Source organism: Henckelia pumila, chromosome 3 (assembly GCF_033568475.1).
Source record: "Henckelia pumila isolate YLH828 chromosome 3, ASM3356847v2, whole genome shotgun sequence".
Taxonomy (NCBI): domain Eukaryota; kingdom Viridiplantae; phylum Streptophyta; class Magnoliopsida; order Lamiales; family Gesneriaceae; genus Henckelia; species Henckelia pumila.
Genome location: NC_133122.1, coordinates 39632960 through 39652197, shown reverse-complemented (window position 1 = coordinate 39652197; position 19238 = coordinate 39632960). Strand labels below are relative to the sequence as shown.

Below are 19238 nucleotides of genomic sequence, written 5' to 3'. Positions count from 1 at the left end.
TATTTTTTTTAAAGTGTCTTTGTTATTTACACAAGATAAAGTTCAGAGTTCAGACCATGGGTTTCGGAATTCTTTTAATTTTTTCAGAAAAATTTTAGTCACAGTATAATAGATATATCGTTACCAGATATTACCTAAATGATATGCTTAATACATCTGATATCAAAATAAAAAAAATTTGTGACTATGTTTCGAATTCGAGATTCAATTATAATTCATTTCAAAAAATAGAAAATGGAAAAATTTTATAGTAAGTGTGGCAGCATATGGTAGTAATATGCATGTACGCAGACACATTTCCCTCTTATAAAAATGTGTCGAAATGAGCTCTGTTCTTGCACACACACTCACTTTTGTAAAACCCTAATCCTCCAATCAATTGATTCTCTCTCTTTTTGAAATTATTAATTCAAATTGAATTGATTAAATCTCTGTGAATTATCTGTTTCCGGCTGTTCCTGATTCGAGGTTTCCGAGATTGTCAATTTCCCTTCTTCGGTGGAGATTTTTATCTTTCGATTTCCTTCTTTGCAATTTTTTTGGGTTTTGAAAGCGCAAGGCTGGCGATTGGCGCAGCGACCAGGTAATGGCGGATCCGCCACAAGGCCGCCTTCTGTTCTTTCATAAATCTGCTCATTTTGTGGCTTTAGGGTTTCGTTCGAAGTTGGAGGAAGACAAGGAGAAATTGAGTAATCGAGAGGTTAGTGGAAAATGCTGAGTGTGCTGAGGGTGCACCTGCCGTCCGATATACCCATAGTAGGATGCGAGTTGACGCCGTATGTGCTTTTGAAACGCCCCGATAATTCTGTTGTTGCCGATGATGTCACGGAGTTGAACCCTATTGATGGGAGTTTCTTAAGATATAAATGGTTAGTTTTTTTAGCTTTGATTTGCGTGTAAGACTTTTTCGCTGACCCAATGATTTCTGTGTACTCTGTTGTTTATGATGATTTTTTTTTGTGTGTTTATGCATGTCCTATGAAAACGAGGGGTTTTTCAGTTGAGTTTTTAAGTTTTTTCATGCTAATATGTCTGTTGTTGGATGTTGTTAACTGTGTTCACCAGTGGTGAGGATTTAGTGGGTTCTGAGATTGGTTTTTCTATCTTTTTTTGCCTGTTATTTGTATTTAGGACTAATTGTGATTTTGAAGGAGAATTGTCTACCGAATAATCTTAATCTGCAGATGTTTTTGGGAAAAAAACATCAAATTTAGTGGTGTGTGAGCAACTCTGAAATTATTTGGAAATTTATGGAATCCAACAATGATTATACGAACGCGTCTTAAATGCATTGCCTGGAAGTTGGTCTCATATCCTTTCTCATTTTCAAATGTTCTTTTTTGTCAGATTTCGGTCTCCCTATTTGGCCGGATGTAAATGGCGGCAGTATTGGGCTTTTCATCATTGGTTGATGCTAACAGCCCACTGTCGCAAATATATGTTCTTGATGTGTTAATTGGAAAGGTCTAGCTTTTAAATAAGATTTGTCTGGTACGATGTCACACACATTAATGCGCTGGTGGAAAAATTCAAAACTTTGCCACGAGTCAACTGAAACGTGCGTGGTTCGCTGGGTCGCGTTGAGCGCCGCAGAGGCTGCTGTTCAAGTTCCATTGGCAGTTCACAGAACGGTTGCGTTTATTTTTGTGGGGTTTTTTTAAAATAAAAATAGAGATGGTTATATAATTTGGAAATTTTAGATAAATTTTTAATGGAATTTGTTTTAAAAAAAATGAAAAAAACGTTGCGCAACAGCCGCGAAATTGCCGACATTCCATAAAAACGGTGTTATAGTTACACATCCATTTTAGCCTGGAACTTTGTTGGGACAGCTGCCATTCTACGAAGTTAGCAGTGAACTTTGGAAACACGTGTCCGTTTTAGCCTGGAACTTTGTTGGGACGGCTGCCATTCTACGAAGGTAGCGGTGAACCATGGAAACATGTGCCACGTGTTTCACACCTGATTGGAATGCTTTGCATTCCTGTTTTTATATCTAAATATCTAATTTGGGAGTATGTTGGTTTGGATCACCACGTGCCAATTTTTTAATTGCTCTAAACTTGTTTCTTTTTATATCATTAATAAAAGAGATTTATTTGGTCAACTCAACCTGTTCGAGAACGAGGCATTGTTGATGATGACGAGAAAGATAATGTTAAAGACTGATAATGAATATTTAGCTAATGAATGATGAGATAGTATCTTCAGACTTTCCGTGGAATCCAGAGAAACTTTGATCTTATTTATGGAAAGTCTCCGTTTTTATTTGTGTTGATTAAAGTTCTGGTATATCTGATCTCAGGTAGTACTTGACATGCTGCTGGTGATGACACAACGTCTGGTTTTATTGCTGTGATAGTTTTTATACGACCCCTTTATATGAATAGTTGGGCAGAAGTTGCATACATAATAGTCATAGAATAACATTTGGCATTAGATTACTGGTTTTTCTTACTGATATTTGGTTTTCTATTTAGGTATCGTGTACAAAGTGATAAAAAAGTCGCAGTTTGTACGGTTCATCCTACCGAGCAAGCTACATTACAATGCCTTGGATGTGTTAAGGCCAAAATTCCTGTTGCAAAGAGTTACCATTGTTCTCCAAAGTGTTTTTCAGATGCCTGGCAACATCATCGAGTTCTGCATGAGCGTGCTGCTAGTGCTGTGAATGAAAATGGAAATGAGGAGGAAGAGATCTTTGGGCGTTTCAACAGTACTGGTAGCACGACATCAAATATGATCAATATGAACTTGCCAACCTCTCAATCAAATCCTAGCTTGTCCAATGGCACCACCGCATTGTATCCTGCTGCAGTTACTCAGAGGAGTGGTGGTGAAACATGGTTTGAAGTTGGACGGTCCAAGACATATACACCAACAGCTGATGATATTGGTCATGTTCTTAAATTTGAGTGCATTGTCATAGACGCAGAAACAAAATTATCAGTGGGTCCTGCTAGTACCTTATCAACTTCCCGTGTGATTCCGGCCCCATCACCCAGTCCACGGCGCATGATTTCTGTTATTGGAATAGATGTTCCTGGGCATCTAGATTTGGATAGTCGCGTTACTTCTGCAGGGACATTTACTGTGCTATCATACAACATCTTATCTGATGTTTATGCTTCAAGCGAATTATACAGCTATTGCCCATCCTGGGCTCTTTCATGGACTTACCGCAAACAAAACCTCTTCCGAGAAATAATTGGTTATCATGCAGATATTGTTTGTCTTCAGGAGGTACACAAAACTGTGCAAACTATATTGTGTTTTTTCTTTTTAAAACTTTTACGCCGTGTTTGGTATGGGTGATTCAGTGGGATTGTGGATTGGTTTTTGGGATAACCATTGTTTGTTACATTTTTAGATAAAAACCCACTGAATCGGTCATATGAATTAATCTCATATTAATTCCAGGAATGCCCTTTGCCCTAGCAAAACAGAAAAAAAACCAACATTCTCTTTCCTGCTCCATCTAAACGATGGGCCAAAAAATGGTTGGTAGGTTTTGTAATTGTAGGTTGTTCGAAGGATAATTTGCGCATAAAGTGAAACGATTTTTAATTTATCCTATCCATGAAAAGCATAACAAACATTATTATGTTTTATCACCATATTAATCATTTCCTTATCTATCATTTTTTATCATTTATTTACTAATCATTCAATAATCCCATTATTCGAACCAAGTGTGACCTTAGATGTTAGTATTGTATTTGAGTTGTTCATTATTAATATGAAGATATGAAAAGTTTTAGACTGGTGGAAGTTGAAAATGTTAGGTTGTAAAAGTTAAAATGTAACAATTTTTGTGTTGAATGGTGGTTGGCATTTGTTAAAAAACCGTTGAGCTAAGATATTCTCCAGTTTGGATGTAGCTTCATGTTAAAGAACATGTAAAACATAATAAAATCTTTTCATCTTTATTGATGACACTTTACATGGAAGGAAGTGTTCTGTTGCATTTGTTTTGTCAATCTATCACTTCTCAATAATATATTTGATAAGCACTTTTCAAATACGTATTTGGCATTTTGATAGAGAGCTGTTTGTTCTTTCTTTAACATATGGATGGCTTCCATCAAGTTGTTTTGCCAATAATAGCTGAATTTCAACCATCATAATGGCTTTTCTGTCGTTCCCATAATGTTTTTACCTTCTCAGCACCATTGTTTCCTGGTGTAAAATTTTCTTTTGTCAGGTTCAAAGTGATCATTTTGAGGAATTCTTTGCGCCTGAGCTGGATAAGCATGGCTATCAGGCTCTGTTTAAAAGGAAAACAACAGAGGTTGGTGTAACCTAGGTTAAATGAAGATGATAAAGCCAAGATGTTATTGACACACCATACTATTGTTGCTTGCAGGTTTTTAGCGGGAACATCAACACCCTTGATGGTTGTGCTACTTTCTTCCGCCGTGATAGATTTTCACATGTCAAAAAATATGAGGTAACGAAAGTGCCATAATGAATGTGTTCTGACTCCTTTATATCAGCTTCATTGTTGACATCTTTTAATATAGGTTGAGTTTAACAAAGCCGCACAATCTCTAACTGATGCTTTGGTTCCTAGTGCTCAAAAGAAGAATGCTTTGAGTCGACTGGTCAAGGTACCATACTTACAAATTTAAAAGCTTTTGTTCGAATTAGTATGATGATTCTGATACGTTAACTTTTGTTCGACTTTATCTCAGTTTTAGTGGACAAATATTTAATTTCACTTTTCTTCCATGCAGGATAATGTTGCACTAATTTTAGTTCTTGAAGCAAAGTTCGGTAACCAGGGCATTGATAACCCTGGAAAGCGCCAGCTTGTTTGTGTCGTAAGATTCCCATTGTGAAATTCTATTAATTATTATGATTTTAACTTGTGATTTTGCTTTCAGCATTGATATGTTTTTTAATAATATATTTGAATAAAAAATATTACGAGCTCAAACCTCATTGAAGATTTATAATCGTATATATGTACAAATTAACGTAAGAAATGAATACATATTGTTCACCACGTTGATTTTGAAAAGATGACATCAGGGAAGGAGGTAAATCAAAGTGGAAACCTGCCATGATAATTTCTGCTGAATTGAATACTATTTGCTGATTCTTTGTTGTCCTGCTAAAAATCCGATGTACGAATATATTGACAGATTCTTTCTGATACATTATTCTGTTGGATGCCTATTGATGGAGATTCTTTCTGATGCATTACTCTGTTTGATGCCAGTTGCTGTGTGGTTTCCGTAAATTTCTCAAATTGCCTTGTCGATGATGTCTTCAAGTGTATTTGATTCCTGTTTCTTTTTCATGGATATGTTTGATGATGTCATTAAGTGTATTTTATTCCTGGTTTTTTTTTCATGGCTATGTTTTATTATCCCCTTAGCACCCTTAATTTGGATGGTTACTTGGGGGAGAGCCTCATGATCTGCATCTTTCTCATGTTTCTCAAACAGGCAAACACACATGTAAATGTGCATCAAGAATTGAAGGATGTCAGACTTTGGCAGGTTATTGTCCGAGGCCAATATCTCAAGTAACATGTTACGTTCTTTGGAATTTCATGTATCAAAGTAACTCTTACATTATTGTCCGTATCAGGTCCACACACTATTGAAAGGGCTGGAAAAAATTGCTGCTAGTGCAGACATCCCAATGCTGGTGTGTGGGGATTTCAATTCAGTTCCTGGAAGGTGATTTGTTGGTCTCCTTGTATAATATAATCAGATACATGCAGTTTTGTCTTGGGCCATCAGTGTTGGCTTTTTTATTTTGGTTATTTACTTTTTGGTTTGAAATACAGTGCTCCTCATTCCCTCCTTGCTATGGGGAAGGTGGATCCACTTCATCCTGAATTAGTCGTTGACCCACTTGGGATCCTTCGGCCTGCTGCCAAACTTACACATCAGCTGCCACTGGTATGCCCTTGTTATTCTCTTTGGAATATCTGACGTTGTTGCCTATCACCGTGTTCATATTAATGTTCAATATTTGTGGTTTTGGCATTTATTCCCTAGGTAAGTGCATATTCATCATTTGCAAGAGTTGGCGTCGGTCTTGTTTTGGAACAAAGGAGGAGAATGGATCCTGCTACAAATGAACCACTATTTACGAACTGCACAAGAGATTTTATTGGTACTCATGATTACATATTTTACTCAGGTATGCTAGAGTTGCATCAGTTTTTCATTGAAATGAGTTTTGGTAGTTTGTAATTTTTTTAGGGCATTCACTGCTTTTCTTCCCTTTCCCCAATCCTAGCATAACTGGATAGTTTCTAATTTGTGTTATGTTGTCTTGTAATATTAATGGAAATGTATGTGTCCTTGTAGCCGATTCCTTGTCCGTGGAGTCCCTGCTGGAGCTCTTGGATGAGGATAGCTTGCGAAAAGATACTGCTCTTCCTTCTCCAGAATGGTCTTCTGATCATATAGCGCTCTTGGCTGAGTTCCGTTGTAAGCCTAGGACTAGACGCTAACGATAGGTAAGCTGCTCAACAATGTACAGAAATTTCTTCTAGATTCCCAGTGTTCTCTGATTTTGTTTCCTGAAACTTTTTTTTAAATAAAGAATGACTTAGGGATCCAATTTCGGTGCATTGTTATGGTAATATGTACTCCAGTCAAGGGTGATTCTCCTATGCATGAAGTAGTCTGTCAGTTGATACCCCACAACGGACCCTATTTTTGTTTGTAAAAATTGTATGGGTCCTTGGAAGATCTGCTGGAGGACAGCACTTGATCTGTCATTATTTAATTTATTTTTAATTAATATACTAGAGAGTACTTGATTTTTAAACCACTCTGATTATATCATATATTTTTCTCACTGAACTGATCCGGAAAATGGTTCGGTTACAAATCACCAATTACACTGTCTTGGTTATTCTCTTTGGACATGTTTGCTTCCGTAATTGGTAGGGGATTGAACACGGATTTGCAAATTGGGACAAAAGTAGCGATTCTCCATCAGTACACGCCTGAGTGTGATATACGATAACACCTCTAGAATCAGGGGAAATTCAAAATTACCTTCCCATGGTTGTTGCACCAATGCTATCTCTTAATCTTGTTATGCAAACCGAGGTTATATCAACCCCTGCCTCTGACTTCTGCTCTAGGATTGGGATGCGTAACGATTGGTGTGCTTGCTTTGCATCATGCAGGTCTGGCCGAGGAAAAGTTGGAAGTTGGTCACCGGAAGAAAAGCGAATGTAATGTCTAGATTGTTCTCAGCTTTTAATTTTCTAGGTGTATCCCTTTGTGGGATCTGTAGTTATGACAGTCACTTGTATCATGCCACCTTTGTCTCATAGAAAATATTTATGATAATGCCATATTTAATTTCCTATCTTTTTCTCCCTTGATAGAAATATGTATACAGTGAAGTTTTATATGCAAGTGAACCAGGGTTGTAACTACTCCGATTCTCTCTGCTGGAAACATTTGTTTTTTTTTTAAAAAAAAAAATGAAAAATGATCCATGGTATTGGTATGTTTGACCTGCCCAACGACCTTTTCCTCTCCAAATATGGCTTAGTGTGGCTTTTTTCTTTGCTAGCTTTTTTCTTTGCTACACGAATTTCGCAAAATAAGAATCGTTTGATCTTCGGATTTTTGGATGCGGAGAATACCTCTCTATGTGATGTGGCAAATCATTCTGGATCTCTCCTGAAATATTTGTAATCCACATGATTAGATGGGGAAGAATTTGTGCAGGAGAAGCACAGCACCATCCTGTTTAGTGCTTATGTTTTTACCTTGGTGTCATAATTTCATGCTATTATTTATTGGTAATGTCCCTTGGGTGGTTCATTTCGTCTGCTAAACTTATGCCTCGTATCTTTATCGATTCTGTGATCGTGAACACGTTTATAACTTTTGGGAATAGGAATTGCTTTTACATTTCTAATATTAAGAGAAGTTTTCCCACACGTTGAAATTCAGCTTTAGATAACCGGTTGTAAACATGCATCGTTCGCTCGAGTATTTCGGTTTCATTTGGGACAAGATTATAATTGAAAAATTCAAAGTACATGTTTGAATAAGATTATTTTAAAACGTTTTGGAAAAAAATATTTTTAAAGAAGTATTCTTTGAATTTAGCTTTTAAAAGTTAATTGAGAGTTTTTTTCAAATAAGAAAAAATGCAAGGTGAAAACGAAAACTAAAAGATTTTTATAAAATAATCAGCCAAATATCTTAATTATTTTGTCTATACAATCGCCTTTTCTAATAGCTCAAATATTTTTTTCAACTATAAAAATGTTTTTATAGATAATTCGCGTATTTATTTTTAAAACTAAAATATTTTAATTTTTTTTTTGTAAAATAACACTTTATAAAATCGTTTTATAAGTATTTGTCCAAACAAAATCATCTTCTTTAGGAGGTGTATTGGTTCTAGAACTTTTGTGAAGTTTAAAAGTCTAGAGATATTCAATATAAACTTTTCTATAAAAGTTAAGTGGTATTCAAGATGAACATTTGTAGAGTTTTAAAAAGTCATGTAGTATTCAAACTTGACTTCTAAAAATTCTACAAAAGTCTAGAGGTATTCAAATGCAATAAACTTTTAAAAACTCCATGTAATTCTATTAAGTACAATAATTAAAGCCTAAGGTACACCAATAAAATGTCAATAATTGTTTTTGGTTCAACCTAAAGATTTGGATGAACATTTAATTTCAAACTCACACTCTTTTTTTCATTTCTATTAAAATAATCTCTATATTAACCCTAGCCTCATACATACTAGTTATATTAAAAATAATATATATACAAACATATTTTTCTATTTATAAAATAAAATAAATTTTTTTATCATTCATAATTTTATGAATTTTAATTACAAAACCTCACGAGATTTAAAATCATATTTATTAAAATTTTTAAATAACAACTTATTATACTATACGACAAAAAAATATAATATTTTATTGATCATAAATTAAAAATAACAATAATTATTTTTGATGATTAATTCATTATTTATTATATAAAATTTGATGTTTTACTTATTTTTTATATTTTTTTAATCTGTAGAGTAATTTTTATTATAACTCAAAATTTACGATAGTGATTTTATTCACTTTAATATACATATATATATATATATATATATAATATTTATGATTGATATATATTGATTTGATATATTGACGTAGTTTTAAAAATTTATTAACACGAATGCGTATATATATTATAAATAAAGATGCTATATAAAATTAAATATATTTAAATTTTATAGAATTATATTAATTTCTTAACTACAGTAAATTTAATACTACTTATCGATTTTTGTAAACCAAATTAATAAGTAAAAATTATTTACATTGATAGATAAAAATATTTTAAAGAAATAGAATTATTTTAAAAAAATATAAATAAAAGTTATTGACATTTGATTATAATTCTAAGAAATAAATCAAAATCAAAATCACGATTTACAAAATTCATAGAGTTCTAGAAAAAAGTTTACAAATCTATTACCTATCTAAAAGAGTGAATAAAATGACAAAGTTTTAAGATTGTGAATTTACAACTTTGCCCTTTTATTCACTCTTCTATGTAATCCACTAACATATGTACAAGGGTATAAAAGTAAATATGTATAACACACTTTATCTATAATAGAGGGATATAAAAGTAAATATATGTTAGTCATTAATCTAATAATAAATATTAGTATAATTATTATTTTTGTTGGCTATTAAGTCATTATTATTTGGCTATTAAGACAAAATTAAATACATGATGAAATTATATGGGCAGCCTTTTCTTCACCACTAAATATACTCTAACCACTAATCCCCTACAACGTTCAAAAAAAAAAAAAAACCAATCGAAGGAGAAGAAACAAAGGAAAAGAGAAGCGACTGTGGTTTCTCAATGGGTTGAAAACCATCGCTTTTCTCTTCCAAAAGGTATGTTCTTGGGATTCACTACATTTTGTATGCTCTTGGTGTTTGGTATCATTCTCGATTTTAGCATTTAATTAAATACAATTGTCTTGGATTTTTGTTTTATTCTTTTAATGTTATCTTATCGTTTTGATTTTAATTTGTTAACATTTGTTTGGGTTGTAAATGACTGACCGTAGTCTCTGGTGTAGAATTTTTGAACTTCATCTCCCAATTTCACGGATTATAATTTGCTTTTGAATGGCAGAAATTAAAAACAAAATTATGAAAATTGTACACTCATTTTCAAACAGCGGAGCTTTCTGGTCTACCCGGATGATCATGGAATTTTCAATCTTGAATTTTTCATTACAAGATATTCCGATTTCAAGAGCTGGCTTTTTGTTAGAGTTTTTGGGTAGTTCAAGTTTTATCTTCTGATGTTCTTATAAAAGTAAAAGTGTGAATAAAAGGGCAATATTTTACAATTGTGAATTTACAACTTTGTCCTTTTATTCTACACAAGTTTATGTAAAAGTGAATACAAATAAAAATATAAATGTAAAAATCAATTATTAGCTAGGACATAAAAGTAAATGTATAAATTTTTATATAAATAAATACAAAATATATGGCTTATTAATTATTACACATTAACTAAATGCATTCATTACTGAGTAGTAGTGGGTTGATTAGAAGAAATAAATAAAAAAGATGTTACAATATAATGAAGTTAAAATAATTTTCCATAATTTCATGCTTTTGGGTGGGATTTTTTTCATTTAATTGATTAAATAAATAAAATAAAAGAAAATATTTTTGTAACGAAATCAGTTTTGAAAAGAGAAAAACAAAATGGGTGGGATTTGTTTTCATTTAATTAATTAATTAATTAAATAACTAAAATAAAAGGAAATAATTTTGTAAAAAAATCACTTTTGAAAAGAGAAAAAACAAAAAATTAAAACTTCTCATAGTAATTTTAAAAACATGTTATGATTAAAAATTAAAAACAGATATATATTTATGAGTTTTATATATTTTTGTATAGATATGAAGATGTTATACAAATAACAAACTTAATAATTATATAAGTCTGATTACTCATTTTTTTAATTGGCTAAAAATAAATATTTTTCACATCTATGAACAATGTAACGCGTATTTTTTCAACCAAAACAGTTAAAAGAAATATTTTTGTAAATAATTTCAAAAGATAAAAACAAAAAATTAAAACTTTCGATAATAATTTTTTAAAAAATAGAATTAAAAAATATTTTTTGAGACTTTGATATTTTTGTATAGATAGATATGAAGACAAAATGTTAAATAATAATTATACAAACTTAATAATTATATAAACTTAATATTACTCACTTTTTATTGGTTAAAATAAATATTTTGAATTCATGAGCAATGTAAAGTGTAATTTTCTATCAAAAGCAAAATGTTCAAATTGTGAATGAAATGACAAAATTTTCTAAGATAAAAACAAAAAGTTAAAACTTTCGATAGTAATTTTAAAAAAAATAAAAATAAAAAATATATTTTGAGATTTTGATATTTTTGTATAGATAGATATGAAGAGCAAAATGTTAAATAATAATTATACAAACTTAATAATTATATAAACCTGATATTACTCACTTTTTATTGGTTAAAATAAATATTTTTGAATTCATGAACAATGTAAAATGTAATTTTCTACCAAAAGTAAAATGTTCAAATTGTGAATGAAATGATAAAATTATATGACTCACAAATTATAAATAAATTATGTGTACTCACGTGCGTCGCACGTGCTTTTGACTAGTATCAATTAAAGTCATGAAAAACAAATCTGCAAAATTCTGTGAGTTTGTGAGATTCTATAAAAATCTGTAAAAATATATCAACTTCACAAAAATCTGTCATTTAAAAAAAGTAAGTAAACCTATGCAACGAGCACACCCCTTAGTTTTGTGCTTGGGTAAAATTCGGACGATGAACTTAAATATTCCTTCTTACTACTAGTTCAGATTTGAGATTATTTTCTATGCTCAAAAGACAGTACTTCCTATGTGCAAATTTTAGATTTCGGTTAATTGTTTGTGCATTGCTTATTAAAACCAGACAGCAGAATTCAGTATAACATCAGGCCAGCTCCATTGAGTGTTGCTATACTGTCGTATCATATAATTAAATCTCAGATCAAAATGGTCACTTTCAAGCAAGAAATCATCGACAACTGCAACGGTGACAACCTAGCTGTGAACTTTGAAGCACTTTAGTTTAGGAAACAAACAAATCAACTCCTCGCGGCTACGTCTCTGCAAGGAAATATGAAGGCATGGTGTAACTACATTGTGAACTATCGTCACCATAACAGCAGGAGTAGCTGCAACGCAACAATGAAAGATAATGCACCTTTATGCCGATGCAGCCATTGACATCAAGTGTTGTGATTGTATTTGAGCAACATCTCGAAAGGGCCTCCAAGCTCTTATCTGTCACCCCAACTATCCCGAACAAGCTACAAACCAACCACATGTATCAAAATTCTATTATAGACTATATATAAGCGAGGAGGGTTAGAAGGAAGAGGGAGCCAGCAGGAATGAACACATCCCTTCTCTTTTATATTTCCTTTTTAACTCTTGATTTTAAAGGACAATAAAATATTTTTCGCCCCCTTCCCTCCTAATACTTTGTCATTCTCGGTCCCCCACACAAGCAAGAATCCTTGTCTCCACTTCTATATATATAACTTAGTATTTGATGGTTGAAATCTACTAAATCATAGTATACCAAGTGGTTCATTGTGGTCCGTTAATTAAGATCTTTTCTGAAATAGATGTATTTGAAAAAGTACAACAAAAAGTCACCTCTAAAGAAACCCATGATGCTGACAAGAGTTGAACCTCCATGAATATGGTTTATTTGATGTTACACTTGAGGTAGTACCCCAAGTGTAGATACAATGGCCCAAAAGGGGTCATTTCTATATTTTCACGTAGATCACATGGAAAAAAATGATGAGATCCTTTGGCTATTGGATTTTTCCTTGGGGTAATCGAATGTGTTAAATAGATAAAGCAGGAATTACAAGAATGGGCAACACAAAAGCATTGTTTCATGATCTAAAAACTCACCTCAGAAATTCAAGAAAAGTGCATCCTTGCGCGATAGATATAACACCCTGATCAGTTATACGCACACACCTGTTCGAACAAATTCCATAATTCATCATGATTCGTCAGGTTACTTTCTTTTGCTCTAAAAGATAAGACATGCTCCAATACTTTACATACCATGTCAAATTGAGCGAAATCAAGCTCTTGCAGTTAGCTATGCAAGAAAGTCCTTCATCAGACAGATTCTGACATGCAATAATAGAATCAAAATTGATTATGGTAAATTTTCAGTACATAATAATTTTGTGAAAACTACTATCACACCTGAGCGCCACAGAGGTCTAAAAATTGAAGATGAATTAAAAGTGAAATCTTCTTGTATGCTACGTCTGTAAAACTGTACAAAGGTAAGATACTGTCCGAACGATCCCTTACTGTAAACCCAGAAAATTGGGAGAGGAAGAATGTAAATCATGTTCATTTACCTTGAAAGGGCGTATAGATTTAAGCTCTGAAGGGAGGAGCAGTTGAGCATTATCATTCGCAAACCTCCATCAGTCAGCTTGGTGCATCTAAATATACCAAACAGAATGTGCATAGTCAGGATGCAGTTCATAATGTTTTCCATTTGAACTGATTCGCCAGATATTTTGTGTTTTGTGGGCATTAACTGTTAAAATAATTCTCAGGTCTAAACATGTATATGCCATTATTTGGCAACAGCTCCACACACAACTTGATACTTTGGGAAGTGTTGATGTAGGCATCTCACGCATAATCCTCGACAGAAAGGCGAGAATAACCATTCAAATTTTCTATGAAAGACAACTCCAAGAAAACAGGGAGAAGAGCATCGAAACCCAGACAAGGGGAAGACCCATGATTTCATACAAGGGGCGGGAGAGTCGATGGATTTGGAAGGGTGGACTTAAAATTTTTAAGAAGAACACATAAAATTTCAAATTCTTTTTGTTTGAGCAAGGGCGATTACACCCACGGAATCAGCCCTTCACTTGGATAATCATAAAAATAATAGAACAGACAAGATGATGCGCTCACAACTTCTTCATTTATGGTATTAAAATATAAGGTCACCCGAAAGATCATACCTCGTGATGTTCAATGAAAGCAACACTTGATAATTTTTGGCAATTAATTTCAAACTTTCATCGGAGACATTCTGCAATTTGACACAAAACAACCGTAATAAGATAATAATTTTAGAGAAAGGGATCAGTAATTCGAAAAATGTTTGGGCCAACAAAATTTGCACTACACCTTACAGCCGCTAAGGTTCAAATTCGTAATGAGTTTGCAATTCTTCACCAGGTTCTTAATTCCAAGATCTGAAACCCTGAAACAGAACCTTTATCTGAATTCTATCGGTCTTGGTTGATGACTTATTTCCAATATACTATTAGCAAGTAAGACAATTGTGTATGCATAAGTGCAACACAGAAGTAAAAAGTACCTCACATTCCAGTAGATAGAAAAGTCCTTTAATTTTGGGCAATTGTATGTTATAAAATCTATACCCGCGTCAGATATCTTTTGGCAACCGTTCAAATTAAGAACCTCTAAGTTTCCAACAGAATTTCTGCACTGCAATGCAATGATATATGATTTTTTTTAAAAAAAGGTTAAAATCATGAACGAAAGAAAACTGAGAAGAAAATTAACGAGCAACTATATTTGAAATCTTACCATGTTTTTAACAATTTCTAGATGCTTATCTTCAATATCCCGAGCAAACTCCAGGATTAAATGCTTCAAATTCTGGTATCTTGACTGCAAAGCAACATAAAACAAGCCCTTCCTTAGACACCTCAACTATTAATGAGTCTCCGCTACAATTTTTTTCCTTTTTTGTCCAATTATAAAGATAAGAGGTTTAAAACACGAAATTGAGGTAATTTCATTCCCGGCACACTTATCCTGCTTCCAGTAAGCTGGACAGTACTACTTTTTTTCTTTTTACTAGAATATTTTCTCAAACTACCACATTTAACAATAGAAGTCGCCAACGACATTGGAGAAGGAAGGGGGAAGAAAATACTAACCAGAGAGAGAGCTGCCACTAGGCGATCCCCTGCCTTGTCCATCTCATGAAAATCAAGAACCTGACAGAAATATATTAAAATCATGCTCATTGAAGATCAAACAGCACAACCTTCAAACTTAAGTTAGCAAGGAATTAAGAGAAGGAATGATTTTACATAGTGTATATCTTGTGGTTGTGTCGATACATCAACACCACAATTACGAGCCAAATGGAAGTGAATTAATACGTAAAAAACAAGTGCACCTGCTATCCCATACAGCAAACGAAGGATCAAGTTTACAACTTTCAAGTTCGATTGGGAAAAAAAACACACTATGGAAAGACCTTGGCATACTAATATCTCGTGTGTTCAGAGACACTTGTCAACCTAAAGGAGAAGTAGGAAATTGTGTACAAATAATGAAAACTCAAAACTCAAAACCCATAACACCAAACAGAGAATATACCGTATAAAAGCTCACAAAATTCGATCTTTAATTGGCAAAATAGTAAAAAGGGAATCTTTACAAATTACAAGCCTTATCGCGTTGGTCCATAAACACACAAAAATTACCTGCCAAAGTGAAGGGTGAGAGATGAGATTTTCATGAATCCAAGGGCTGACGAGCAAAAGGGAAGTTAGATCTCTCTGAGAAATTCTGGTGCAGACAATCTTCATCACCGTTGGCACCGTCCGTTTGTTCCACGCCTCCATCGCTGCAGTTTCTTTGTCCACTTCCATTCTCGACGGCTTCCTTTCCAAGTTTTGTTAGCTTAAACTGAAAAACGCCACCCTTCTGTTGTTTATTACGATTGATTCCATGAGGTTCACTCAAGGCAGATTCATTGGCGATCTTTTTCACAAGAAAACTTGGGCGCCGTTTAAGACTCAGTAATTATTATTTTCTAATTGCAGCGAAAAAAAATGGCAAGAAAAGATATTAAAGTGGTGAAAATATGGGACATAAAATTTGCTGAGACGAGGAAATTTGAATTGCCATGATGGTTACAATCTACCCTTACAAGGGGTTTCTTTTTTTTTTTTTTTTAAAATAATTTGAAAAAGATTAAACTTAGAATCTCGAACTCGAAACGTCGGATCTTTGTATTGTAATGCATCACCTATTGATTTGTTGGGACGCTGGTACTACTTGCCAGAGGCGCATCGCCGTTTCACTCGTTTTTCTGACCAAGTAGTACTAAACATATTGATGAGAGTGTCCATAAGATGAACTCTAAACTCAACCAAACATGTTTAAATAGCAGAATGACAGAACTAATTCAAATATTAAATCCAATATCAACAAAGATTTCAAGAAAAAGGAGTTTGCTACATCCCAATTCGAAATGAAAATTAGAAACTTTACCAACACACTCATCTAGACAGCAGGCATCAGATATCGTAGTACACAGTATTGCTATAGTAGTAAATTAAACAATGCCAAAGTTCTTAGTTTTGGTTCTTTAAACCAAGAAACAAGACTTGGTGTTTGCTCGGAACTCAGAGCCAATTTCCAGATATCACATAAGCTCAATTCTTATGAATTAGAATCAGGACCAGCTGGTTTAGAGTTGAGAAGCGGCTGCAAAGCTTTGACGACAATCGTCATGTTCGGCCGGAAGTCGGCTTCGTACTGCACACAAAGTGCTGCAACAGCTGCCATCTGATCAAAGAAACCATGAAGATAAGAATTCAAAGAAGATTTCAAATCATAAATCTGTTTCTGATGTATATATTACACTAGACTAAAACCTTTGCAATGGCCTTTGGTGGATAATCATTGTTTAGCTTGGGATCAACACATTGCTTCACTTTATCTTCACTAAGTCTTGGAGTAGCCTGAAGAAATAAGATCAATAAGTTGGAGTTATTATAAGGTCAATTACCATCAAGACTGTGAGACATATTGTTTAGCCCGAAAAGAGAAGAAAAGAAAAGAAAAAAGACCGTACCCATGTAACAAGACTTTGTTGTCCTTTAGGCATCGTGTGGTCGACTGGTTTTCTCCCGGTCAGAAGTTCCAAGAGAACCACGCCGAAGCTATATACATCGCTTTTCTGAGTTATTTGTCCCGTCATGGCGTACCTGTAGCATCACATTATATCTTAAAACTTCAAGCAAAATCACTCTTTCTGACCGGGGATATTTAAAGATTTGGGACTGCATGAACAATGTATCATTATCTATGTCTATACTTGTTCATAATAGAGGAACAACTTGGTGGTCTTATATTGAAATATTTTTTTACTTTTCCTGAATTGATTACACTTCCTTTGAACATTATCTGTTGTTTATCAATGGCATCTTATAGAAATTCTTTCACAACTAGAACTTCTCTTAAAAACAAAATTGTTTTTTTTTTATCACTATTATGCATATAAAAAGCATGTCTTGGGCTATGTACTAGTATTATATCAAGATTCAGTATTAACTTACTCTGGAGCGTGGTAGCCGAACGTCCCAAGGACTCGCGTTGAATGCAGTCGAGCGGCCGTATCTGATGACTGGTTTGTCAAGCAAAAGTCCGCAATCTTGGCTACAAAATCATCGAAAAGAAGCACATTGCTGGATCTAACATCGCGGTGGACAATTGAAGGCTGGCATTTCTCATGCAAATATTCGATGCCCCTAGCAGCTCCATAAGCAATCTTCACTCTCTGATTCCAGGTCAGAACAGGACCAGGTTCCGCCCCTTGCACCCCTTTCCGACCTGGAACGCAACAGAGCAACAATCAAATTTGTTCTTCATTGAAATCAAGAATATGCATACTTGGACATACCATGTAAAACATCATGTAAAGAGCCCATCGTGGCATATTCATACGCCAAGATTCGGTTGTTTGCTTCAAGACAGTACCCAAGCAACCCCACGAAATGTTCGTTCTTGAGCCTCGAAACCGAGGATAACTGGATGCATCACATTATTTTAGGCAAAAACTAACCATTGTTACATCCAAGAGCTAAAGCACTATAATCAAATACCTGAGCTACAAAATCAGATTCGGGCTCGGGTGCTGAAGAGGTGTCAAGCTTTTTGATTGCTGCTTGCTGCCCACTTCTCAACTTCGCTAAAAACACTCGACCATACGAGCCCTCACCAATCAGAGATTTGGTTCCAAAATTACCAGTCAATCTATTTAGTTCATCCAATGACAGTGCTGGTGTCTCAATTGGTAAAACCTTCTGAGGAGCTCCATTTCTTGCAGCAGACGTTCTTGGCTCTCCTCTCTCGCTACCTTAACAAAACCGAACCAAAAACAACCGCTACAACGATCAACTATCCCAAAATTTTTCATAATATAAGCACGATAAATTTTCGTATCAACGAACAAGGATTGCCATGAAATTCATCATGATATATAAAATGACAAGAGACTAATAATACCTCCAGTATTCGTTCCTCCATGATACGGGTTTCCGGATTTAGGCGGGGCGGTATATTGGTTCGCCGGAGGACCACTGAAACTTTCCTCTTCTGCACCTCCACAGCACAACATCCTTCAATCTTGGAAGGCACAGTCACACAATTTTAGCCAAACTAAATACCAGATTTCTATATTAAATCTTGCATCTTTTGACAAATTTTTGCTGCGTCAAGAAAATATATGAGACCATCATCAGATACTGTCCAATGCAGGCATGGATTTAACAGCAAATAATAACATATAATATAATTATTATGTCGGTTCCATAGAATGTCATAACAAATTAACAATAGACTTGCTTGGAAAAAGAAAAGAGAATGAAAGCAAAAGCAAATGTAGATTAACATTCAGAAAACCATACATGCATGCAATCCGATTAAAACCCGAAATCCCATGAATGTTCAAGAAATATGAAAACGAAAAACTTACAAAATGAACCAAATTTAGACTTTCAAGAATGAAGAAAGTCTGTTTTTTTTTTTTTTTTTTCTTTTTTTTTTTTCTGAATCTATTGTGTGGGGCAAATTAAAGGCACGAGGAAGCTTTGAATCCAATGTTGAGCCTCGCGGGAATGTCGCATGCAGAAGTCCTTTTGACCGCTAATAATATATAACACCCAACCTACTGCCTACGTGCATGCCTTAATATTGCACGTCTAATAAATAAATAAATCCATTCACTATATACTTCTATAAAATAGTTTTGTTTATTCTATCAACCATAATTCACAATGATTTTTCAATAAAATAACCATGATTAA

General features: G+C 33.9%; 3 protein-coding genes across 4 annotated transcripts; 1 reads left to right on the top strand and 2 right to left on the bottom strand.

Moving 5' to 3' along the window:
- Positions 1-273: 273 nt before the first annotated feature.
- Positions 274-7476, top strand: LOC140886533 (carbon catabolite repressor protein 4 homolog 1). The gene is made up of 12 exons (XM_073293137.1): positions 274-869; positions 2481-3243; positions 4205-4291; positions 4367-4450; positions 4524-4610; positions 4737-4823; positions 5454-5507; positions 5599-5690; positions 5801-5915; positions 6015-6159; positions 6330-6481; positions 7163-7476. Exons 1-11 carry the CDS (start codon positions 712-714, stop codon positions 6473-6475), a joined length of 1818 nt encoding a protein of 605 aa, XP_073149238.1. The 5' UTR covers positions 274-711; the 3' UTR covers positions 6476-6481; positions 7163-7476.
- Positions 7477-11741: 4265 nt separating this feature from the next.
- On the bottom strand, positions 11742-16111 carry LOC140886290 (F-box protein At3g58530). The gene is made up of 12 exons (XM_073292819.1): positions 15627-16111; positions 15072-15131; positions 14716-14799; positions 14483-14613; positions 14290-14365; positions 14121-14191; positions 13497-13583; positions 13336-13408; positions 13189-13256; positions 13030-13098; positions 12305-12410; positions 11742-12207 (listed from the first exon to the last, which is right to left on the bottom strand). The coding sequence occupies exons 1-12, from the start codon at positions 15792-15794 to the stop codon at positions 12142-12144; spliced, it is 1059 nt and encodes a 352-aa protein (XP_073148920.1). The 5' UTR covers positions 15795-16111; the 3' UTR covers positions 11742-12141.
- A 321-nt stretch (positions 16112-16432) lies between these two features.
- On the bottom strand, positions 16433-18956 carry LOC140886289 (probable protein kinase At2g41970). 2 transcript variants are annotated; one of them, XM_073292817.1, is made up of 8 exons: positions 18908-18956; positions 18439-18641; positions 18036-18289; positions 17834-17960; positions 17490-17763; positions 17006-17138; positions 16806-16892; positions 16433-16716 (listed from the first exon to the last, which is right to left on the bottom strand). In XM_073292817.1, the coding sequence occupies exons 2-8, from the start codon at positions 18548-18550 to the stop codon at positions 16591-16593; spliced, it is 1113 nt and encodes a 370-aa protein (XP_073148918.1). In that variant the 5' UTR covers positions 18551-18641; positions 18908-18956; the 3' UTR covers positions 16433-16590. The 2 variants fall into 2 exon arrangements, with proteins under 2 accessions (XP_073148918.1, XP_073148919.1); XM_073292818.1 differs by lacking the exon at positions 18908-18956 and adding an exon at positions 18840-18871.
- Positions 18957-19238: the final 282 nt, after the last annotated feature.

Coding starts and splice junctions, on each gene's coding strand:
- LOC140886533 (XM_073293137.1), top strand. CDS start 712: ATGCTGAGTGTGCTGAGGGTGCACCTGCCGTCCGATATACCCATAGTA. Junction 4,611..4,736: donor CTTTGAGTCGACTGGTCAAG/GTACCATACTTA, acceptor TCTTCCATGCAG/GATAATGTTGCACTAATTTT. Junction 5,691..5,800: donor TTCAATTCAGTTCCTGGAAG/GTGATTTGTTGG, acceptor TTTGAAATACAG/TGCTCCTCATTCCCTCCTTG.
- LOC140886289 (XM_073292817.1), bottom strand. CDS start 18,550: ATGTTGTGCTGTGGAGGTGCAGAAGAGGAAAGTTTCAGTGGTCCTCCG. Junction 18,290..18,438: donor TGGAGGAACGAATACTGGAG/GTATTATTAGTC, acceptor GGTTTTGTTAAG/GTAGCGAGAGAGGAGAGCCA. Junction 17,764..17,833: donor TTTACATGATGTTTTACATG/GTATGTCCAAGT, acceptor GTTGCGTTCCAG/GTCGGAAAGGGGTGCAAGGG.
- LOC140886290 (XM_073292819.1), bottom strand. CDS start 15,794: ATGGAAGTGGACAAAGAAACTGCAGCGATGGAGGCGTGGAACAAACGG. Junction 13,584..14,120: donor CTTTCATTGAACATCACGAG/GTATGATCTTTC, acceptor TGGTATATTTAG/ATGCACCAAGCTGACTGATG. Junction 13,409..13,496: donor AATCTATACGCCCTTTCAAG/GTAAATGAACAT, acceptor ACCTTTGTACAG/TTTTACAGACGTAGCATACA.